This window comes from Hyperolius riggenbachi, chromosome 2, assembly GCF_040937935.1.
Source record: "Hyperolius riggenbachi isolate aHypRig1 chromosome 2, aHypRig1.pri, whole genome shotgun sequence".
Taxonomy (NCBI): domain Eukaryota; kingdom Metazoa; phylum Chordata; class Amphibia; order Anura; family Hyperoliidae; genus Hyperolius; species Hyperolius riggenbachi.
The window spans coordinates 214,282,738-214,309,117 of record NC_090647.1 but is presented as its reverse complement, the minus strand read 5'-3'; the positions used below and the strand labels follow the sequence as shown (position 1 = coordinate 214,309,117).

The 26,380-nt window shown below is 35.8% G+C and overlaps 1 protein-coding gene across 2 annotated transcripts in view; it reads left to right on the top strand.

Annotated features, from left to right (window-relative positions):
• LOC137544216 (short stature homeobox protein) overlaps positions 1 to 25,568 on the top strand; it is an 86,167-nt gene extending 60,599 nt beyond the window's left edge. For both annotated transcript variants that reach the window (XM_068265270.1, XM_068265269.1), the window contains exon 5: positions 23,842 to 25,568. In XM_068265270.1, the coding sequence (XP_068121371.1) occupies positions 23,842 to 24,087 (246 nt within the window). In that variant the 3' untranslated portion in view covers positions 24,088 to 25,568. The remainder of the gene's footprint in view (positions 1 to 23,841) is intronic.
• The last annotated feature ends 812 nt before the right edge of the window (positions 25,569 to 26,380 follow it).

Here is a 26,380-nt window from a genome sequence, read left to right as displayed (position 1 = left end):
CCACATATGGCCCCCGGGCCAGACTTTGGTCATGCCTAATCTAAAGATTCTCCCAGAATGGAAAAATGTAATGGTACATAATAGCCTTTCCTACTAGTTGCTGTATTAGAGCCTCATCTGCTATTTTTTTAGTTCAAGCTCTCAGATGAATGTACATTACATGTCTCAAAATGTGTGTTCCATTCCTCAAAATAAGAAATCACCTTTGCAACCTAATAATTCTGCTTCTTAAAGATATTTACAAATAGAAATACCACACCTTGTTTTGAGATTCGCAATAAACAACTTTCGCTTTCCATTTTTATTTTCATGTTGTTTAAGATATGGTAGACAATATTGGATCTTCAAAACACATTTTTTTAAAATAAATGATAATTCATTTTTTATTTCCCCACTTACATATTATATGTTATACATCATTCTCATTGCACACTCCAGTCTTGCATATTATATGCACTGTAACATCTGTAAATATATGTATGGACATCTATACATTGCATACCTGTATATCAACATAACAGAAATATACCTTAGAAAAATGATTTCACAGGACATTATACTATTATAATTATATTTACATAACCTCGGCTCTAAACTTTGGATTCCTTTCTGTATCATGTAATGTTTTTACACATACCTTTGCAAACAAACACCAAATTACTTTCAAAACTCAATGATGACTGGCTGAAACTAGGGATGATCAATGAGAAGCAAATCATGTCTCCTTGCATTCAAATTTCATATAAATGTTATGCGGCTTGAACTTGGACCAATAAAAAGTGACAGGAAGTTATTCTGATTGGTTCAATTTCAAGCTTCATATAATTTACATGAAATTCGAATGCAAGGTGAAATTATTTGCATCTTATTGACCATCACTAGTTGTAACCAGCTGACTATTTTCTTTTTAACACTGGTGCTTAATGAACATTCCCAAGAGTGATTAGATGCCACACCCAGAGTAGAATGGATGAATAATTGGTCAAAGTCATTTTTACATGACTTGTGGTGTGCTGAGGGATGTTAAGCTTGAACTTTGATTCAGAACTTGTACTAATTATCAGAAAATGTTAGCTCATATTTTACCATTGTAGACTAATAGCTAATAGCTGTTAATCTACACTGAGCAAAGACATGGTCTTTTGTGAGGGCAGTTTTATCATTGTTGATGCTTGTAAGTACTCATAGGTGTAGCCTTTGACGATAATCAATCAGGAACATAAAATAGTCCATAAGTTAAACATTTAAAATGTTGGGTGAATTAAAATAAAGCAATAATCAGCTGTAAGAGATGCAATATTTTTTATAATATGAATAAAACTGTTAATCAACCAATTCCATCAACATAAAAGTGGTATCCATCCCAAACATAGAGCTTTGCTCTGTGTATGCATATCGGGAACCTGTGATACCAAGTTATGTCAAAATTCTTCTAGATTTTTTGCACTCAGAATACACAAAACAAACTGATTTAAAAAATGCATATTTGTTGGGCTTCTCTAATGAAGAAAAGTAGTTTTAAAACACTAGTATCCCATCATCCAAGTTATTGGTGACTCTGGCCTTTTTGTAAGTTATTTTTGCATTTAATCAGCATGTGGTCTCCTTTGTGTATTTCTTTCTTAACCAAAGCAAAGTAAATTAACCAAGATACTTGATCATACAAAATATATAAGTAAGCACTATTAATATAAAATGTTTATTGGCCCTCAAATAAGCTAATGCTTATTTGCTTTTTTTTTTTTTTAACTAACACGTAAAATGAAAGAAGGAAAAAAAATAAAAACTTTCCTGCAGCTGATTGGAGACAGTGCTCTAAGAACAAACACCCATATATAAGCTGCAGTAAAATGCTACAAATACCTAATAAGTCTTTAGCATGCTTAATCAAACATGTAATGATCAAGGCCATGTGACTCTGTTCATATGTGTTATATGTTGGTGTAAGTCTGCCCTTAAAATGCAGAACAGTTTGTTATTTTTCTGTCTTGGCAAGACTGCAGCATGAATTTTATTAAATTTCAGGTGTGAATTGTTATGATTTTGTGATGATGTGAAAAGAATAATTTTAACCTGTCTAGCCCTAAGTGCTAATGTGTGGCAAGCGAGTGCTTCCTAAAAAAAAAGGGGCTCATATTTATTAATGAACTTTTAAAAAATGAAAAAAAGAGAAAAAATGGCAAATATTCTGTATGTGTGACTTATGAAAGCTTTTTTTGATTTGCTGTAAAACAGATAAGTACTGTCGCTTACTTTTACAATACAGTGAGGACTTTATGAGACTGCTGGCCACCTAAAGTCATACTGACTGAAAAGATGTTTGTATGGAGAAAGTGGCAAACATAGAGCATACATGTGGTTGCTGGACAGATGTCCAAAACAAATGTTTTCAGTAAAATTCATTTTTGATGGCCATTTCAGCTAGATTTTATGGTCGAAAATGAAGACAAACATCAGTACCTTATAACAAATTTACACTGTGCCACACGCAACCTTAGAAGGGACCATAACATATTTCATTTTCTCTGCTGGTGATGATAAATGGTCTTCTAATGGCATGGATATTTTACTGACATAGGTGGTCTGAAGCCATCATATTTAAAAGTACTTTCTTCTCTTATTCTAATGCTATGGTATTTTGTATATTTTACTTATATATAATGTGTCATATATTTTAGCTCAAGTATATTAAAGTAATGATAACTTTTGATAATCATTGTAGCGGGAAGAATATGGTAAATCTTATACAGTATGGAAATTGTCTGTAGTTACTGAGGCATTTTTGAAGTATTTCTCTACTAATATTTAATTTATTTTCATTAACCACTTAAAGGACCTTTGTGTCGCAAAAATCTTAAAATGTAAAATACATGTTAACATATATTAATAAGAACTATCTTTTTTCTGGAGTTAAATGAGCCAAAAATTACTTATCTCCTATGTTGCTGTCACTTACAATAAGTAGTAGACATCTGACATTACCAACAGATTTTGGACTAGCCCATCTTCTCATAGGGGGTTCTTAGAGTTTTCTTTATATTTAAAAGCACTTAGGGAATGGCAGTTGCTCCATCCAACTGCCAAAAAAGTGTACGGTGAGCAGGGAGGCTGGCCAGCATCATTGTATAATTATTTTTCAGGGAATGTCTTTATAAAGAATAAAGACCATGCTGAGAATCCCCCATGAAGAGATGGACTAACCCAAAACCTGTCGGTAATGTCAGATTTCTACTACCTACTGTAAGTGACAGTAAAATAGGAGAAAAGTCATTTATGGCTCATTTTACTCTGGAAGCAATGTACCTCTTATTTGTATGTTTGAATTTTAAGAATTTTGCGACAGTTCCTCTTTAAGGACCACAGGCTTTTTTAAATAAAATTGACTATTTTTTGTTCAGCTCCCCCGAATCCAATCAGCGAGATCATCTCTCATAGGCATCAGAATATGAGAGCGATCCTTTTTCTTTCCTCTCCAGGGGACAGCTAAGTGACAGGGCTGTCCCCAGTACAGTGCTGCAGTAGATTGCAGCACTGTACAATGAAAATAAATGGCTGTTTCTTTTCTTTTCAGTCTGCTAGTGGCTGCTGGCAGACTGTTCACAGAGCGGAACTCCGTCACTCAAGTGTGTATGCGCGCGCAACTGTGCACAGGATTCCATGTAAACACGTAAACACTCCTTCAGGACTTGACACCTTTCGACGTTAGGTGGCCCTAGGGGAGCCACCTTGTGGCTACCAATTGGCGTTAGGCAGTCGTAAGGTGGTTAAAGATCACATAGGGAGCAACCTTTAAGGGTACATTCACATTGCATCATCAGTTGCAATGTAGACTAATACTGCAAGTCAACTCACTGCCCGTACAATTCTATGGGCATGTTCACATATCTGTGTTGTAATGGATAATGATATTCTGACTTGCCGCATGCAGGCTTTGCCTTAACGTGTTCAGTATCATGTGCAGTGTCCATTACAGTTCACACACATTATAATGTGTGCCTTATACAATGCACACAGTGTGGATCCAGCCTTAATAGCATGTAAACTGAGGTCCATTTCCTATTAATCTTTCTCCTGAGTTTACTCAATGGATATTTGAAAATTTATTAATAAAGTCATGTAACATGTATATTGTGCTTTTCTCTTGTTAGCCTCAAAGTGCTTCTGTGTTGGAGCCACTTAGGGCACTGCAACCAGGATCACTGGTTGCTTCACTTACTGCTTCACATACTGGCTTGAGCCAAGTTTCGAACCCGGGTCAAAGGTTCCAATCCTACATCAAAGGCACCCTTAACCAGTATGTTATCTAGTGGCTGCCAACATACTTTTACAGCGGGCACCAAGAAAAATATGGCTCACATTAAGTTTAATATTACTTTTTTTTACCTATTTAGGTCTTTTTCAATTGCTAGTTGCTGAAAAGTAAATTTTTAGCCAAGATTAAAAAATATCTCCTGAAAGAAAACACAGGTGAAAAAATAATTGGAAAAGGGAATTGGAAAAGGGCCTGAGCACATACTCTTATTAGTTATGTGTAGTCTGTTGCCCATGTCCATGCCTCCTGCTCCTTGTGTTAGTTTACTCTGTATGTAATGACTTATAGCTACAGTTTAAGGTAGACATAGAGTGATCACTTAAAAAAAAACCTCTGAAGTTTCTCAAGGCCACCAGATATTTAGTTAAATAGTTTGGATTAGAAAAAAATGCCTGACATTCAAAGCCTGCAAGAATCTATTAATAATTGAAGAGACTAAAACAGTATATTTGACTTTATTTTGCTTATCCAATTTAGGAAAGACCAAGTCTCAAAATAATCTATTTTTCTAAATTAGAAAATCTGTATTATATTTATTTTGTATTTATATAATGCTGGAATCCTCCAGCAGAACTTATAGACATGTTACTAACTTTCCATCAAAGGAGCCCACAGTGTAATCCCTATTATAGTTAAAGTCCAATATGGGAGGAACCAATTGACTTATCAGTATGTCTTGGGATGTGGGTGGAATTTGGAGTTCTCAAAGAAAACCCACGCAAACATGTGGAGAACATACAAACTCTTCTAAGATAGTGTTCAAGCCAGTATTGAACCCATTAATGCCATGGGTGAGAATACTAAGCAATATGCCACTGTGCTGGCCTAGTGGCCTAAATCTATATCTTTTGAGTTGTCTTTTTAATAATTTGAGACATTGCATAGCATATATGTAAGAGTGCAGCAGATTACCATGGAACATCTTGCAGGAAAATAAGGTCATAGAACATTTCAAAGAACAAACAAACACTGAAATTTGAAAAAAATCATATTACTGCAGGTCCCATGTTATACATAGGTCATATAATACACAGTACATAATTATTTGTAAAATAAATGAAATAAAGTTAATAATGTTTGGGGGTGGGGCTGGAATATAAATTGCTTTTATGCACATGTTTATATATGGTATAATACAGAAGTAGCAAAATGCATACCTTATTGACAGTAAGTAATTCATATAATGTTTAACAAAATATACACCACTAACTGCAAGAAATAATAGAAGAGAGTTTCTGAGATTACAATCTAAATGTACAATGCGATAAAAGTCACCAGAAAACTGCTCACACTTCCCTGGGACAGTGCCGGAACCAGGCCAGGCCAATCCAACAAAGTAGAAGTGAAGAAAGGGTGTCCGCACAATATCCCTTGCATCAAGTTCCTTTATTATGGACGTATCCACACCAAATCACACATCATGTAGCTGCATGATGTGTGATTTGGTGTGGATACGTCCATAATAAAGGAACTTGATGCAAGGGATATTGTGCGGACACCCTTTCTTCACTTCTAAATGTACAATACACTATACAGTATTACATTATATTATAGTATAATCCATTAAAGTGTGTGTTCAGGCAAAACTCTGGGAGAGTGGGGTAGATACTTATAGTGTAGGTAGGTCTATGTCTAACATTTATTACTGTGTTGTCCACATTATGAAACTCATATCGCTTGGCAGTACGACCATTTTGAAGCGTTAGACTGTTTTCACGGGACAGTGTTTTGGCACCAATATTTAATCAAGGAAAGTAGCTCCAGCGCTACTGTCAATGTTGGGATTCCCTCCTTTTTGAGTTGATAATCTCAAACTTCTTGTTGTGTTTGTGGAATGGGAAATGAGAAAGAATAGTTTAATAGGGACATATATAACAATTACATTAGACCAAAGTTCTAAGCTTGTCCCACTCTGTTCAGATCAACAAAAAAGTTATTACTGAGTTTTCAGCTATCCATAGAATGCTGTAAAAGTGGAATGAATCTGCATCACTGTTTTTGGCAGCTAATTGTTTCAATCTCCTGACGTTTGTTCTGTGAGTGATGAGAGGTTGGGGAATCCTCCTCTGTATTATTATAAAACAACCTGCCACTTATAGGAGGATGTGTGAATAAGGGGTGGGATCTGGAAGGGAGTGAAGTCTACAACTCAAAATATGGTGTGTACATAACTGATGATAAGTCACATAAACATTGAAATTGGAGAGGCATTGAAGTCATTGGGTAGGTAAGGCCCTTCTAAAAAATGCATCACATCCTAATTTCTGCGGTTAATTAAAAATAGAAATATTTCTTTTCAACACATGATGATTAAAGCAAAGAAATACTCCCTAAATGAGCAACATTTTTGAATTAGGTAATAGATAAGGTGGCTGGGTGGACAGGTAAACAGTCAGATGAATATGTTTAGATAAATCTATCATTATGTAATGCTTAGAAGTATTCAATAGTTTAACAAGATCAATTGTATCCTAGTACAAGTTTTTGATAAGTTTTATATTGTTTTTAGTAAGTTGAGCTTTATTATGTATCTGTCAATCCATAAAATTATTCTTATCTTGTATATTAATTATCCAAAACGTACAAACAGGCACCTAAGTTAAAATGTATCTACACCTATAGGTTAAAAATAAAAAAAAATCCTTCAAGGTAGGTATAAACAGTGCAGAGATTCCATAGAGTATTTCTATACATAACTTACTTTTTCCTTTGCTCTGACTCTGCCAGACATAGCTGAAACTGTATTAGGTGTGTCTGTTCATGAGCGGAGCACTGATTTGGCATAACACATTTCCTGCAGCTTTGGGCTGCTGTGAGCACAGTGACCTGGTTGAGAGAAGCAATGATGAAATACAAAAATGTAAAAATGAGGACTAGGTATATCCTTAAACAATTAAACTGTTGCTCTTGTATGACTGCATGGGATCATAATTTAGCATGTCTAAAAAAATCTACAAAATAATTTGAGTATCAACGCAATATGGAATTTTTAATTGAAAGTGGGGCTACATCTTAGCTTAGCAAATGATCCTCAATGTAGGCTACAATTCAGGTACTTGGTTAATATTTAAAAGCCCTTAAAGTGATAGATTTATATAAGACATGTTTACAACTATCATGCTGGAGAAAATAGAAGTTAAAAGAAGAGTTGCACTGGAGTGAGCATTGAGTAAGAATGGCATTTATAATTTATAGCATTTAATTTTTGTCCATCGGTGCAAAGGTTTCACTATTTCTCAGATATTTAGTCAATTGTCAGACTAAATCCATTAAATGATTTAAAAAAATATAACAGAAGAGACAAATGAGATAGCTGCAAAACCATAAGAATGGGTTGGTTCTGCCTTGAAAATGAATAATTCAGCTGAAAGTATAGGAATGGATCTTAATTTGTCATTTAAAAACATTATTTGATACACCATCTTTTTGGACTACATCATCCTGTTTTTAAGGAAAGGAAAAGGATTTTATAATAAAATTACAGTATCTTCTTTAACTGAATCTTTTATTCAATGCACTTTATTTCATACTGGATAAACCAAACCTAAATTATTTCCTGATCTGCATTTGACCATGTGCGTTCTCAATGCTAAATTGTGTACATACATTTTAAAATTTGCACTTAGCTGCTTTCTGTCCATGAAATTGTTTGGGACATATGAGCCAGAAATATAAGTATAAAATCCACAACTGAACAAACGCTTTATTCAGCTCTCTTATGCTTCCAATTATATTTATAAATTACCTCTCAAAATCTATATACAACATTATTCACAGAATAAAATTAGCTTAGTATATATAATAAACAAATTTTCACTTAGTATTAGGCAGCCATTATATTCCTATTTACATAGTTGTCCACAAGATGTCATTCTGGGCAGGCTTGCAGAACACATATTCAGGGTAATAAGCATCTTTGATTAATGACAGTAAATAGATTTGTTCAAGGTTATCCTCCAGGCTCACTCTGATGACTTTCAGTGTTTTAAAAAATCTTCACAAAGCTAATAGCAAAGGTTATCCTTTTATTACTAAACTTCCTCAATGAAGCAGTTTCAAATTAGAAGTAGTTTATGATTCAGTGTAAAGGAAGCAATAAAATCTTGCAAACATTAAGCATTAACAAAGTTATTTCTTCTTAATAATGTATAAAGTAAGATGGTGCTGGTAGTATTTTACAAGCTTTCATACCTATGTTTAGCAATACAACATGTCAAATAGACTAAGCATATTTGAAACTATATATTACAATAAACTAATACTAATTGCAGAGTAGTAAAATTAAGCTGTCGATATTTCCCATATTCATTTAGCCTGCAGCTTTTCTCAGTGATTGATATGAACTGGTCAATCTACCTTGCACAGTGCTATGTAATATGTTTGTGCAAGACACAGGCATTCATTAACATTGACAATTTCATTTCACTGCTCATCTTTGTAATTCATCAATAAATAATCATTTTGCAAAATTCAAATTAAAAAAATACACTTTTTGAACTAATAATTAGCATTTAAAATTAGTAATTATTTAAACACTCAATATTTTAGTCCTAGTTACTCGGTTTATGTCAAACTAACTTTGCATTTGTTTTATCATTTATATGCAATAGAAGCAGTTACATTCAGAATTTAAATCATGCAGGAAAAGGTGTATGATTAGAAAATAAAAGATTACATACTATGCTGTACAAACTACAGAATTTTGAAAATAAAGATTTTTAATTAAGAGCAATTAAAGGTCAAAATATATGTTTTTGACTTTGAATATGCAATACCTCACTACAAAAATTATATTAATAGACTAATTTATTAAAATTGTAATTTTTATCCTATGGTGTTGGTTACCTAACATCCAGTATGTGCCAGCAAAAAAATATATTTGCTTTAAATGCCTATGAACAGGATTGCATGCTTAAAGTGAACACATTCCAGTGTAAAAAGAAAATACTTTGTAAACGAGTCAGCTCCATAATCTTGAAGTTTAGCTAAATCTAGAAATTCAGTATTCATGTACAATGACAGCACTTTAATAACTCATTTAATATACACGTTTTTAAATTTAATGAGTATTTAAAGAACTTTTTGGGGGGAATATTATCATCAAACTGCTGTTTATGTACATCAAAAAGCATGTTGAAAAAAATTGAAAAATTTTAATCTTTGTGAAGTCTGAAATGTCCTGTCACGTAGACTGTGTTATATTCTTCAGTGTGTGGGTATGACAAGCAGACTTACATCTCCCACCTTTTCTGTCTCTTTGTCAGTGCGCTGTGTTTTGAGTTGTATGGTGGTTTCACTAGTTAGACTATCAGGTTAAACCTGGCAGATTTCATTCAACTTTTGTTGGAGTTTTTAGTTTGTTCTGGGGCACCTATGCTTTCTTGCTCTGGTTTTATGGCATTGTTAAAACATTACCCCTAATTTCCTTTGGTTTAATGACCAGTTTAATTGCTGCTGTTTTCAGTGACAATTTATCATAAGTAAGACGATCTTAACAAGCAAACTCGATTCCGCTAAACACGGACAATTTCACAGCTTTGGAAAATTGTCACACTGTGTATGTTATAACTATTTGCTTCAAACAGAAAACTTTCAGTTCAAGTTTTCAGTGTCTGAATTAACATCAACATTTTATAAAAAAGTACTGAAATGTCTGCAAGAATAAGACACAGAGCAGTGCTGACTTGAAAAACTCCATAGACTTCCTAGTAACTGAGCAGCTGCAAGAGTATTGAAAATAAATATATGTAACCAAAAGGCCTGAAATACCATTGCTTAACACTCAGCAGTGACAAGATGGTTGAAAAAGCAGACTGGTCAGTGTCTTATTATTCTCTATAACATGGTGAGATAGCTTCTTTTTTTAACTAGCTTGCATACACTCTGTATGCAGCAAGTATGGCAAGCCTGGATTACAGGCAAAGGTTATTCCAAGTTAAAATGTTAAGTGAGCAGCCAGACTTTGAATTGTTTATGATTTTACTAGACATTAATTTTTACTAGACATTTAGCCATCCAACTGATTCGTCCAGATTTGTGAGTGAATATACAGCAGATCATCTGTTACTTTTTATATTTAATTTAATCCATGTCAATAAAGCTATATTTTGCTATTTTTAATATATCCAATGGAAGTAATTTAATTTGGAAGTGATTTAGTTTGTTGGTATAATAAAGCAAAACTGGAACTTTTCTTTGCCAGTTACAGATCATCATTTCATTGCATAACATAACAATCTAACAGTCAGGCCCACTGTCATGTTCATATGTTAAAGCCTGAATTCAAATGCTTTTCTTCATGCTCGCTTGTCTGTCATTTGTAGTATAATTTAAGCACATAACTACATTATATTAAATACATTTAACCATGTTAAAATGTGTATTGAAAAATCCTTATAAACAATTTAAGATACTATATACTTTATTGATTAAACCTTTTTCCTTTTTGCCATTAATGATGTTTGGCTTAGTATACCTACGGGGTAAATTTTATTCTTACTGTAATGAAAGAGTGTTTATTTCACAAAGTTAATTTTCTGTAGGTTCCCTTACAATGAAGGAATACATCTGAATGTTTGACTTGCATATAGAAAAAGTTAATTGGAAAATATTTAGTGGTACACCAGCCCCATGGTTTTCAAGTGAAGAGAGAGGGCATATTAAAATAAATGTAAATACTACACACAATTTTGTATACGTTAGCAATCAAATTAAAAATAGCAAGCCAAATCTCAATTATTATTTTCTTACATTATTTAGGGTAGATCAAATTGATTTGATTGATGAGCTAATTAATTGTTTGACTAAGTCATGAATAGTTTAAGCTGTATGAATGACAAATTATGAAGAGCTATTGTTAAATATTATGTAATACAGTGGACTGAGGTTAATGCAATGTGATTTCAAGATGTTGTCAGTAACTATAGCGACGTGCTATCTGATACAGCTTAGAGGTTAGATGAGACCTGTTGGCCTCTGTGTGCGTTAAGTAATCATAAAAGAAAAATAACTATATCAAATAACTGAAAATGGTTTACTGATTAGTCAATCTTTTAGCAAATAACAATGCCCAGCAAAGTAAAGTACTCTTTTCACTATAATAATTGCCTTTAAAAAGAATATATTTTATTTGTAATAATAATTTAGTAATATGGCATTTTAGAATATATATGTATCTGTTAAAATGTATCTATATAAAAGCTGTTTCCAAAAGTATAGACAGTTCTTAAAGAGGAACTGTCACTAAAATCTTAAAATTTAAAGCACGTACAAATAAGAAGTACATTTCTCCCAGGGTAAAATGAGCCATAAATTACTTTTCTCCTATGTTGCTGTCACTTACAGTAAGTAGTAGAAATCTGACATTACCAACAGATTTTGGACTAGCTCATCTTCTCATAGGAGGGTTCTCAGGGTTTTCTTTACTTTTAAAAACACTTAGTGAATGGCAGTTGCTCAGTCCAACTGCCAAAATAGTGTGCAGCGAGCAGGGAGGCAGGCCAGCATCTTTGTATAAATCTTTTTCAGGGAATGTCTTTATAAAGAATAAAGGTCATGCAGAGAATCCCCTATGGAGAGATGGACCAGCCCAAAACCTGTCGGTAATGTCAGATTTCTACTACTTACTGTAAGTGACAGCAACATAGGAGAGAAGTAATTTATGGCTCATTTTACTCTGGGAGAAATGTACTTTTTATTTGTATGTGTTTTAAATATTAAGATTTTCGTGACAGTTTCTCTTTAAGTTAAGTGTCAATAGAATACTGCAGTGTATGTTTCAGGGGTATAAATGTCAGATTTCCATTTTATGGAATATTATAAGCATTTCCAAACCATATTCAAAAAATAATAATATTTCCAGAATTAGCTAATTTGATAAGGGTATTGCAACTTTTTTCATTGCTGCAACTCAAAATTCACATATTTTTCACTTTTTTACAATAAACTATAGATAGATCAAACACAGTTTGTAAGACATTTCTTTAGCAGAATCTACAGACATTTACCATCAACTGTGCTTTTTTGTTTAGTTTTTGGCACGTTAATTTGCTGGCATCCTGGTGCCTTCTAATATACTTTAAAAAGCTTTAAATGCTCCAACATAAATATAAACCAGTTGTGTTTAATGAAAAGTTATGAAGTTAGAAATTTAAGAAAGCAATAAAGGAAGCAAACAAATTTACCAGCAATAGAGCCATTGGTAGACATGTGTAGTTCTATTCTTTCACATTTACAAAAGGGGAGTTAGATTTTGTGTTTAAGAATTATAGCCCTATTAAAAATGATGTAATGCATTTATGCACATAATTGTTATGTTTCAGCCAAATATAATATTCATTTCAAACTATACTTTTAAGTATATTTATATTAAAAACATTAATAAATGAGATATAATTCAACTGTATTATTGACATTTTATTTACTAATTAGGCATCAGTATTATTTGATAATCTATGGTAATATGTCAGTAAAGAAAATATGAGCAATTATTTAATTCAATGACTAATTGTATGTATTGTTGCATTATTTTAATAGTGGGACAGCATTTTTGAATATAATAAAAATTTTACAGCCCATTTCATTCTGCCACATTTGTTTTAATGCAATTGTACATTTGTAAATGAAAAAAAGCTTTGTGCATTGCATGTCTGTACTTTTTGCAATATATGTATTTAAAATATCTAGTTACTGGCTGCTACCTGGGTGATCTAGCTCTTTGCTGCCAGTAGAGTGGGAGTTCCTTCCATAGCACACAGTAGCTCCCCTGAGAATCAGGTCATTTCTGCACCCAAAGCTGGGTGCAGCCATAGTACAAGAGCTATGCTGCACTAGGCACGTATGAGTAATTTGAAGATCTGGCGATCACCAGGCCCCGAATTACATCTCCCTCCAAGTTGCTACAACTTTAACACTGCCAGGGAGTTTAGCAGCAGCAGGGTGAGCCATCATTCGGCTCACCATGTGCCCAACTCACCGTCACCCATATAACACGGACGCATTCCCCTGACTTTTTATTGCTGCAGTGCTGTCCACAGAGGGTTAAACTCTCAGAAGAGAGGGAGGTAAAAGAGGGCAAATAATCTTTACTCACAATGTGGGACTGGCTGCTGTCCCGTTTCAGCTTTTTCCTGACAATCTCAAGTTGGTGGTGATGGCATAAGGGGAGGAGTTTGGACTGTGGTCTATCCAAAAATTGCACTGTCATTAGAGGTGGCCCAAATGGTCCGCCGGCAGACAGTTCCCGGTGAATTTTCACTGTTCGCATCAGCGGCAAACACGGAACATTTGGTGTATTCGATTTGCCCCCCTTGACATCATTATGGAGCTAGACGTTGATCCCTTACCTCAAAGTCAGCAGACACATGGCAGCCAATCAGCTAGCACCCCCTTCTGGACCCCCAAACTCCTCTTAAAAAGCAGTTGCGATGGTCATATTGGATTTATTCTCTGCTGGCTGCTGTTAGTGAGAGCAGGGTCAGACTTCTTGCAGATAGGTAGGGAAAGCATTAGCTAGGCCTGTGTACTTGTTTCTCACTGACTACTTGCTGAAAGCACCCCAAATAGCCATTTTAGGGCCATTTTGTTTTGTGTGTGACGCTCCACAGCCCACTGACACCTATAGCTGTGCACACTACTGCTGTTGCCACATTAAGTTGCAGGCACAGTACCACTCCAGTGCATTAGTATTTACTGTATTCTGATAGTACTATTGCAGTTCTCTGTGTGTGACACTCCACAGCCCACTGATACCCACAGCTGTGCACAGTACTACTGCTATTGTTTGCCATATTAGTAACAAGCACAGTACCACTTCAGTGCATTATTTTTTGCTGTATTCTGATAGTACTATTGCATTTCTCTGTGTGTGGCACTCCACAGCCCACTGACACCCATAGCTGTGCACAGCTGTGTGCATCCATAGCTGTGTTCTGCATGCAATGTGATTTCTGCCCTTTTGGGATTAAAACCGGACTGTGCGCCAACTGCGTAATTTTGGCATGCACCCCCCCCCAGCATGCCACACACCAGGTGTTAGACCTCTTGAAACACATTTTCCATCACTTTTGAGGCCAGAAAGAGTCCTTGTAGTTTTTAAAATTGATGTCTATGGTGGTTTGGATGTTCGTGAACATTTGCGGAAATTCGTGTTCGCTGTTCGAAAACCCAAAATTTGATGTTCAGGCCATCCCAAACTGTCATGCCAACATGAAATGGAGCTACAATAGCCAGCCAGAAAGGTATTTTAAATGTAATCATTACAAAAGGACAAATGTCCAGTGCATGTAAATTAATGCTAATCTATAATAAATGTATTTAAAAATTGAGAGTAAACCAAGGCTTTAAGTAACAATTTATGTGGAAGTTTTTGTTTTTTATGTTAGATTAAGACAGGTCCAAAACATATCCATAAACATGCACACACACATATATTTTGTACTAAAACATAGAAAATTAATTTAAAAAAATGGCCTGATGAGAAATTAGAAAAAAATGCTAAAAGGATTTTACTGTCAATTTAATAAATTCTTTTGTGTTAGCTGTGTGCAAAAACTCACCACATGCAATTCAACTTTCCCATTTGCATAAGAAGTTTCATTGTAGGCATATTTCTAAGTCTCAAGGTTTTAGTTAAGTATTTTATTCAACAGAGATCACATAAGACCATAATAATATAATAATAACACACAAAAACATTATGGAAACATTTAAAAAAAAAAAAAGATGCCCTCTTCCCAAGGATCATTATCAACTTATCATTCATACAGGATATATGCCAGGAAAGTGGCTCTTTGCATGGTTCGTTATATATTTGTGTGGCCTTGTATAAGGGAGAGACAGACTGGCACCAGATGTGGGTGGGTGGGTACTGGGTTCACCGGATTGCGTACTCCATAATCAACGTGCTCTCCAGAGCATACACTTGAGCAATTGACAATGAAGAGAAAATGGAGGCACAGTTGAAAAAATAGAAATACCTTTTAATCCACGGTTTAAACCCCCACTGTACCCCGCGTGTCAGCACACCGTGGATTAAAAGGTATTTCTATTTTTTCAACTGTGCCTCCATTTTCTCTTCATTGTCAATTGTTCGTTATATATTGTTCGTACTTTGCAAAGGGGGGTGGACCCCCCCCCCCCCCAAGTACCTTTGGCCAAATGTTGAGGACAAAGGATTTATTACAACCTTACAACCTCCATGTACCCCAAGAAAGAGATGGAGGTAGTAGTTTTCTGTGGAATTAAAGCTCACTTTAATCCAGATACCCACCCCCAGTCAGTCAAATGGGTTATTTATGACTGCTGACCTATTCATCAAAGTAAAAAAAAACACTGACATAATTTCATAGGTTTCTAAAAGTATTTTCCTAAAATTCAGTATACTTCTATCTTGTTTGCAAAATACTGTCCTCTCATGCCCTCTCTACCATCGCATTTCTTGCCAAACACTGTATAGTTGCCATGAATAAAAAAAATGAGAATTTCTCATTGGGGCTTCCAAGTGGTCCTTTGATCTAGATCCTTTAGATTCTCATTGGTACCAGCTACTGCACTAAAAGTTCGCAATAATGAGAAATGCAATTATGCTGATGCCAGGACAACCACTCAGTGTTCAGCAAGGTTCTGCCAGCAATATAGAAGAAAAACAAAATAAGTGAAGCAAAAGCATTTGGAAAATAGATGTGGATTGGGGCTGCATTTGAATGAAATACTTTGTGTTTTTTTTATTAAAATACATTTTTAATGATATTTGTAATTTTTACCCCCACATCTTACTTAAGTCACATGGAGGTGTAGAAGAGGCCGTTGTCCTTAACCTTGCAAGAGGGTACTTTGCAAAGAGAAGACAAGTTTTCCACTTCCCTGTGCATAGTAGCCACCCAAAATAGAAAACATATATGTTGGCATTGCAAAGGGGTCAAAAGAGATTCCAGTCCAGTGCTTATAGACATTAGCCAATACCTGCCTGCATGGATGATTAAAGGTGTCAATTTGGCAGTGGTGGTGGTGTGCTTATGTATGTGTACCATGCGCCGCCCGAGCACAAATTGTCAATTTCAGCCAGATAAATAAAAAAGGCATATAATGCTACAAAGGGTCAGATGGGCTTTTCATTTCAGCACAGCAGATAAGAAGCTGAACCTCCCACATCTGACAGCAATAACCAAATGAATAGTAAATAACTATCACAAGAACATTGATTCCTTAAAGGCATTTATTATGCTTGGGCAAGAGAAAGTATTTTTTTTGTCTAGGTCATATGAAAAAAATATTTTCATGCATCATGTTATTGCTAGTGATAAATGGTAACTGAAATAAGTCCCATGTTATATTACAAAAATGCAGCTTTTGTACTCTGTCATTAAAAATGTAATGCAATGCAATTACTTTGAAGAAGGAAGTGGTAAGTGGGAATGTCTATAAAATAACAGCATTCACACAGATGGGCACACTCTTATGTGTAATGAATTGGTCACTGCAGTAAACCTAGAGGCAACGAGTTGCCAGAAAGTTTGCTTTCTGACATGTGCACACTTCTGAGAAATCTATAAATTATTGGAGAAAATAGACATATGTCTTGTACTTGTACACCAAGTCATACATTGTAGTCATAGTTTCACACAATCGTGAGAGTTATACTACAAACATTGCTAATTCCAGGACACATTTTAACAGCAGACCAAGAGCACCTTGTCAAGCATCAGCATCAATCAAACACACACTAATATGTGGATTGTCTATTTTCATGTGTTTGATTAATTCTTGCCCAGGTGCAACCCCCAGTCTGGTTCCTAAGCATGTCCCGGAACTAGCAATGTTTGTAGTGTTTAATTGAATAGTTCAGCTGGCTATGCCAGGACTAGCTTCCATTATAGGGGTGATCTGACAGCCTATGCTATTTTCTGGCTTGCTTATCTGCAATGCATGTCCCAGGACCTATTTAACCTATTTAACACTGTTAATGGCTAGTTCCAGACACAGACTTTATAATGAAAAAAAAGAAGGGAAGGTCTCATAGTGAGAGTTAAATGGGTTAAATCTATATATAATAATAAATGCATTAGACATTACAGATTTGTATTGAAAGGTAACTATGTACTGAAGCAAACTTTGTATTATGAATATCTTACTTTTTCCAAACGTTCTAGATCAGGATAACAGCTGGCCTTTAGCCATATTCAATATCTGAATGAACCTTGTGGTCATTTAAATGAATGAAATTCGTTTTGTTTTTTTTTAGATTAAAGGAAACCTTAAGTCTGCACAAAAAAAATGACTTTTACTCACCTGGGGCTCCCCTCAGCCCCCTGCAGCTGAACGGTGCCCTCGCTGTGTCCCTCCGATGCGCCTGGACTCGCCGGCGGCCACTTCCGGTGTGGCCGTCACCGCCCGACAAGCTGGGAACGCGGCTGATTATCCGCGTCCCCGCCCGCAATAGCATTATAGAGGCTAATCAGATGCGTTCCCAGCCTGTCGGCCGGTGACAGCCACACCGGAAGTGGCCGCCGGCGAGTCCAGGCGCATCGGAGGGACACGGCGAGGGCACCGTTCAGCTGCAGGGGGCTGAGGGGAGCCCCAGGTGAGTAAAAGTCATTTTTTTGTGCAGACTTAAGTATCCCTAAAAGTCAACTGTTAATTTGGATTTTGCCAGCCAGACAAATTGAGTATGTTGGACTTTTCTCTCCCTAATCCTTGAGTAGAGGGAAAAAGAGAGGTGGGGGTTGTGGCAAGAGGGTCATAATGGCGGGCAATGATATAGCCAGGAGGGATGGTCCAGTGTTTTTTTCAAACTTTGTTTTATGGTAAAAATGACTCATTAAACTTTTTGTAAAAATAACCACATTTCCTCCATATATAATTGCACACTATGGGAGTAAGGCACATCCTGTGTAGAGAACCTACCCAGATTTTTCACCAATCAGTTCTTTTTTTGCACAATGTAGAGATATTGTTTAATCAGGAAACCCTGGCTAATCAGTGATATTGTTACCATTGGAGTGGCCAAGTAGAGGTTTTTTTTCCCCAGGTCCCACCCATTATGTTTATAAAAAGAGGATTATCAACAGTGGACATGCCTTGTAGATGGTGAATAGGCAGAACTGCTAGTTCCAGTGAAGTGTTATGTTGTCTTATTGAGCAAGATCAAAATGATTGTACTAGTAGCCTCTCTTAAATGCTATTCTCCAGATGGTGCAGTGTACATTTATTAGGCCCTTTATTTATTCAATGGGTGGATCATCAAAGGAAAACTACATAATAAGGGTTCTAATTAGCTGGAATATGCTTTGTCTTCATCATTGGTTTTGTTGTTCAGATTTAGATTAGTTACTTTGTATCTCTAGACCTGTTTTCCCCTTATGGAATATAGCAGTTTTTAGATTTTAGCTATGTCCCAATTTAATCAGCATTAACTTTTTCAATACCTATGCCATCTTAGATGATATATTCATCATTGTTTTAGACAAACTAGACTTTCTTTGGATGCTTTCCCCAGTAATTATTTTATTTCCTATGCATTTTAAAGGTAAAAAAGAACCATTAGTATTGTTTTAAAATAAAAAGTGCTGCTGTAAAGGTACGGTATATTTTACTGCATTTTGTGCTTGTTTTCTTTTAGTACTGCAAAGTGAATACAAACATTTGTAAAAGTAAAAATGGGGAATAGAAGATTTATAGAAAGTGAAATTACTTTTTTTCATTTGGAGGTGTGCTCTCAAAAGTGGGTGGGGTAATAGGAGACAGGCACATAGTCTTTATATTATAATAGCCCCCCTCTTTCTTATAGTTTTCCTGATCTAATTATTCCTCCCTCTAATTTATAGTTTTCCCTGGGGCCTAGTAGTCCCATACCATTCATATATTTTTTTATGTTAGTCTAATAGTTCCCGACTCCACTTAATAGCTTTTCCTGGTAACCTAGTGGCTCTCATCCCCACCTATAGCTGTCTGTGGTAGTCTAGTGGCCCCCTCCTGCTTTTATAGTGGCCCCTGATGGTCTAATGTTCCTTTCCACCACACCTTTTAGATTTCTTTGAAAGACTAGTGGCTTACCATCACATAATAGATTTCTCTGGTAACCTAGAGGGTCCCCCATCCTCCCTTAAGGCAATCCCTGGTAGTCTAGTGGTTCTCTCTCTTTCATATAGCTCTCCCTGTTAGTTCAGGTGTTCCCCCATTATCAAGCTGAAACCTGATACAGGCAAGGCACAGGAGAGGAACTGAGAGAAGGGAGAGATACTTACCCAGTATCACATCCTGCTGTCAACCTCTATCGATCCTTTTCAAAGGGGGAGGGAAGAGGGATTGGACACCCATGGTGGGATACCCTGGTTAGTCCCTTAAATATTGTTTAGGGTGATGAATATAAACTTGTGCTAGTACTACAGAGCAATATTGACTTCCTTCTGCCAAAACTGGTGACAGAGAGGACATGAATGTACTGTAGTGCTGGCATCAATGTGTCAGGAATATTAGTAACTTGATTTAGAAAAATCCATATAAAATAACAAGCAAGTTCCTAGGAAATTCATTAACCTTGTTCTGGTTCAATGCCTTCATCAGAAAAGCTTACTATGCACACTTATTACTACTGTAGCTCTTGCTGTTATCATTAATGGTGCTTTTATCACTAATGGAGCCCTACTGAGCCTCAGTGGGTGCTGATGTTTGACTGGACTTCAGGGCCTCGATTCACAAAGCGGTGCTAACCTACTTAGCACGCCTAAAGACATTGGGCGTGTTAACCAGGGTGCTAAGTAGGTTAGCACCGTGTTGTAAAATCACATCACGCGCAAAGTCCCGCACACAAAACTTTGCGCATGCACAGCGCTCTGGGCACGAAACGTCGTATTGCTGTGCGACGCAAACGGCGCACCTGATGTGCTTATAGGGTCGCAAGGGGTGCGACCTTGACGTCACAACATGCAATGTTAAGGTCGCACCCCATGCGACCTTATAAGCACATCGGGTGTGCCGGTTTCATTGCACCATGATACGACAGTTCGCGCTCACTGCGCTGTGCGCACGCAAAGTTTTGCACGCTGGACTTTAGACGCGAGTGCTATTTATCACGCCTAAACTAACTTTAGTCAGGATACAGGGCTTTTCACAGGCGTGCTAACACTTAGCACTGCTTTGTGAATCAAGCCCCAAGGCTTGTAAGCTCAGCCACACCAATGTGTGTCTCTGCACTGCTTTTGTCTTCGGTTTGTCATTTCTCTGCCTACTCCATCTCACCTATTGCTCCGCCTCTTCTAAATGTCAACTTCCACATTGCACTGATTTCTGACTGTTTAAACTTAGGGAACCCCCATTCTATATTTGGTGCATGATGTAATTCACCATATATGGCTGCCAGGATTCCCACTGACATGTTGGTTTCTAATAGTAATGTTATTGAATTTTGAGTTGTCAGCTTAATTTTCTCTATAAGGCTTAACTTCCCCATGCAGAACTTTGTATAGGACTAGATTAATTAATCAATCAGCTGTCTGGCAACTTGTCATTAGTTTCTGGCCTATTTAAAGTAGCGATGATTATTATTAATACGCATGATTTCACGTACATTTTCACAATTACAGCAATATGTAATTATGATTTTGACATTTGGTGCAATCCATTTGTAATTTCTGTGTAATTTTGTGCCCACTTTAGCGGTTAATAGGAAAGCCCCATACATGCTATTGTCACCTAAATTGCTAAGTGTGAGAACAGCGCAAATAAGTCAAAACAATTTTTTTTTAAAAAGACCTAGTAGTTTTTGAGAAAATGGATTTTGAAAATGCAAAGGAAAAATGTTTTTTGAATTGTAATTTTTCTGAATTTAAAAAACATTTTTCCTTTGCGTTGTAAAATCACTTAAGTCAGAACAAAAGAAGGTACAATTACAAAAAATTGTGAAATTATGGTTCCTGATTACATTTAAAAAACTAAATGTATTATGATTTCTCCCAAAATATCACATTACAATTTTGCATCGTAATTTTGAATTACGGTGCAAAATTACGATTATGCGCAATTCATTCTCACCACTAACTTAAAGTTCAGCTTCTGCCCAGTGGAATTTTTTAACCTATAACAAATTGCTGTAATGTCAGAATCTGTGCTTATCCCTAGATTCTAACTCAACTCAAAGGTGAAAATTTGAGGAAAATTTAGTTTTTTAAGAAAATAGAAGTACACTTATTCAGAATGGAGCTAAATACCCCACCCTGGGGTTATTTTTTTCAAAAAATGTTTTGCTTATCCTAGGGTTGGTCTAGCTAAATGCAAAGGTCCATGGCCCCTTTCCTTGCCCTGCCGATTCTCATTTTTCTTAACTCCCTTTCCAGTTTAGCTAAATGTTAATCCTTTTCACTGGTCTTATGGCTAGTAGAGATGGTTAAGGAGATGCAGATTATTCTGGTATAACAGCAAAACCAGTGAACAAATTAGTTACATATTTTACACAGGGATGGGAGGTATGTACACCCATTCATGCGAGAAGATCAACTTTCCCTCCCACATACATTGTCACATTTTACAAGCGCTGTGAGTTCAATATGTAGTTCCTTATTGTTTTATACAACATTTTCACCAACTGCTAGCAAGCATTTATAATAGTTCAAAGATTTTAGGAAGCTTTTACATATGGTTGTGTTAACTTTTACAAGAATGAAGCGCAATGGTTGAAGTCTTGGTGCTGGAATCTGTACACAGTGAAGTTGATAATATTAACCACTTCACCACTAAGGGGTTTTACCCCCTGACCACCAGAGCAATTTTCACCTTTCAGCGCTCCTTCCATTCATTCGTCTATAACTTTATTATTACTTATCCCAATGAAATGAACTATATCTTGTTTTTTTCGCCACCAATTAGGCTTTCTTTAGGTGGGACATTATGCCAAGAATTATTTTATTCTAAATGTGTTTTAATGGGGAAATAGAAAATAATGTGGGAAAAAATTATTATTTTTCAGTTTTCGGCCATTATAGTTTTTAAATAAAGCATGCTACTGTAATTAAAACCCATGAAATGTATTAACCCATTTGTCCCGGTTATAAAACCATTTAAATTATGTCCCTATCACAATGTTTGGCGACAATATTTTATTTGGAAATAAAGGTGCATTTTTTTCAGTTTTACATCCATCCCTAATTACAAGCCCGCAGTTTATAAAGTAACAGTGTTATACCCGCTTGACATAAATATTTAAAAAGTTCAGTCCCTAAGGTAACTTAATATGTTTTTTTTTATTGTATTTTTTTTTTTTAATTGCAAAAAAAAAATAAAAATTGGGGAGTGTGGGAGGTAATGAGTTAATTTATTGTGTAAATGTAATGTTTGTATATGTAAAATGCTTTTAGGGTGTAGTTTACTATTTGGCCACAAGATGGCCACAGAGTGTTTGTTTACATGCGACTTGTAAGCGTCCGGAAGGACGCTTACAGGAAGCAGTAGGAGGCTGGGAGACTCACAATGATCTCGCTGTTTCTGAAAGAAGCAGCAGATCATTGCGGGGGCTTAGATCAACGAACGGAAATGGATTTTCCCGTTCATTGATCTCCGGGCGAGCGGGCGGCGGCGTGCACGAGCGGCGGGTGCGCGCGCACGAGCGGCGGGTGCGCGCGCACGAGCGGCGGGAGCGCGGAAGGTACGGATTTCTCCATCCCTGGTTTTTTAGGAGGGAAAAAAGGGGCGGAGAAATCCGTATGCGTGGAGGTAAAGTGGTTAAACTCAAATATCAGCATATGCTGATTATCTTACAGTTAATTAGAATTCAATCATAGAAAAAAAATGTAGGATGAGTCAATTGAAATGGGATTGATATTGAACCATTAAAAAACAAAGTATGTAAGGGTAGCCAAAGGCCACCAGGAAAGTAAAACGATAGAAATAAAAAAAAATATCAACATGACTATGTCAAAGCATTGCTTGGGATCCAAAGTAAACAGCAACAATACTGTTGTGGAAGATATTAAAACTTGGGTTGTTGCCACTGCCAGACTAAAGAAGTGCCCTTCTTTCAAATGCAGCTTCAAGCTGAGAATATACAAGACTGTTATCAGGTCTGTTGTAGGTTATGGATTTGTAGAATTGACATTGACTCAGCGAAATGTAGATACAGTAAGTCTTTAAATGAAAGGTTGTGAGATAACTTTACAAACAAGCATTGATGCAGAAAATAAATTGAGCTGAATGATGTGAATGGGTGTGAAAATGAAAGCCATTTTATAAAGACTCTGGGAATTAGATGGTTTGTACTTTCTGAAAACTCTGGCAGGTGCTTTTCAAGGTACTTTTTAAGTCAATAGCAACTGCATTTGCTTTTGAGTTCATTTATGTTCAATTACAGCCCACAGTGCCATTATAACCTGCCCTATTTCTACTCTTCCATTATGCAGCGTTTATCTTTCATGAACATTTATTGTACAACGCTGCGTAGTATGTTGGCGCTATATAAATCCAAATAATAATAATAATAATAATAATGAACATGTAAATGACCTAATTGGTTAATGTGACCAGTGTTTTTTTCTTTCTTTCAGGTCCAAGCTCAGTTACAGTTAGAAGGTGTAGCACATGCGCATCCTCATCTTCACCCACACCTGGCTGCTCATGCTCCCTATTTGATGTTCCCACCACCACCATTTGGACTACCAATTGCATCACTGGCAGACTCAGCCTCTGCTGCAGCTGTGGTGGCAGCTGCTGCTAAAAGTAACAGCAAAAACTCTAGCATTGCTGACTTGCGACTTAAAGCCAGGAAACATGCAGAGGCTTTGGGACTCTGACAATTTTGGCCATTGGTAAAACAGTGACTAACTTCCTTATTCTCTTCTCTGCCATTATATGACTCTTCAAATACCAAGTGGGTTGGTAAAGTACGCTGCAAGTGTGCTACAAAAATTAAAGGGCCTATACCTGCTTCTTGAGAGCATGAAGGAGGATTACACAATGGAGGCATCATTTGGTTCAGCTCATAAACTCTTAACAAGACAAAACAAGTATAAGCTTGAATTAAATGTCATGAATTTTGTACAATGTTCATGACCACAGTAATTCAAAACCTGAAAGACAAAAGGAGACAGATAAGAACATAGCCTTACAGATCTGGACAAACAAGAATTTCAAGATGAAAGAAAAATACTATTTTTTTCTTTATCGTTGACAAACAAAATGAACTTGAACTTTGCAACATTGGCTGCTTTTAGTTTTTCTTCTGCATGTTTCAAGAAAAACAACTTGGAAAATCCATATACATAGATCAATATATTGTAGATAACAAATCACTGGGGCTGGTCTCCATTAAAGTGGCATTTCTTGTTGCTAATTGTATTGTTCACTTCCATGAGATCCTTCCTTTGTAAACACAGTCTCCCAAGTATTTATGGAGTTTTGGATATAGAAAAAGCAAGAATCATCCTTCAATATCCACAGCAGCCTCGTCACACAAATAGGCAGCAATAATTTATTTTTTTACAATGATCATATTTGGAATAAGGAATGCTACTCTACACCGTTTACTGGTGCTGTCAGTAAATGAAAATGAAGATATCATTTACCACAAAGACAGTATACTTTTTAATATAAACTTGCCTCTGTGCCATTTTCTCGTTAGCAGTTGCCATGTCCTCGTTTCAGAAGTAATTAGGTTCTAAAGTCCCAGAACTATTTATTGAGAGAAGGAAGAAGATGGAATGCCGATGTTAGATAATATTAATACAGAATTAATGTAAAATGCAATTTAAGTGCAGTAAAGTGCAATACTGTAAATATTATAGGTTTAAAAATGAAATTTTGAGAAGATAAGTAAATTTTGCATTTACCTAAGCCCAGCATTGTATGCTTGACTTGGGTGTTGCAGTTCATTTGCCAAATGAGTGTTTTCCATGAGAATGGATTAAAAAATATTGTCTTCTTCCTTGTATGAAGAAAGCCGCTCTTTTTTTTAGAAGTCTGTGTCATATTATAATGAATTCAGCAGAAGATCTGACATGGTGGTTTTAATTTTTACTTGACATTTTCTACATTAGAGTAAACAATTTAAATCGGTCACATCTAGGATTGGGCCATTGTTAGAATAATACTGGTTGACCTAATAATCACAAAAGTAAATAATCATGTTAAAACAGATACCAAAGTCTTTGTTTTTTTATTTTAATGCAAATTTCTTCTGCATAATTTACCTGGATAACATGCTATAATTTGTATACAGTGAAAAACTTACTGTTTACCTCTTGGAAAAAAAATGAGAAACATTTCACAATTTGAGTTTGGCATTTGTGTTTGGTATATGTCCAAGACAGGCAAATCTTTCTTTTTCTTTGTAAAGATGTAAGTGGATGTTTTATTTATTATTTTGTTTGAAATTTTATAAATGTGTAATATTTTAATTATGTTGAGTGTAAATTTTACAATGCTTTGCATTTATTTTTATATTTTGGAAACCTGTTGCTTTCGCAAAAATGTTGAAGGCATTGAGCCTAATTTGCGAATACATTTCTTTTCATTGGCTATACCCATACGAATGTAGCCCTTTTGATTGTATCTCGGAGACATTGCCGCAAGTGATAAAAAAGCACCTTTGCATAGGGCATAGTACATTATGGCACTGAGTTGCAAAATCTTTCATGCTGAAACAACTCAGCATTATGTTAACTAGTGCAATTAGTTGGGCTGCATCTATATACGTTGTATGTCTGAATTATCAGACATTTCAGGGAATGTAGATAGGAATATTACAAGCCTGTCAAAAAGTAAGCTAGTCTTAAAATCTGTCATACTTTTTAATTTTACATTTTCATAGCCAATCTTCCATACCAGCATGCTCGAAAACACGTTCACTAACATGTTATGTTCTGTTTGAGAGTGTATTTTGGTAAATCACATGGTACGAATGTACATCTCCAACATCGAGTGGAATATTAATAAACTTATAAATATTTGCATTTGTGAATTCATATTTTTTAATACTGAATTGGGCATTTTGTTACCAGGTCTCAGTTTAACAATGTGCACTGTAGACGTGAGCTGAGAAGTAGTTTGCTTCAGTGTGCAGCTGCTGGCTGCATCCAAAAAGGTGAT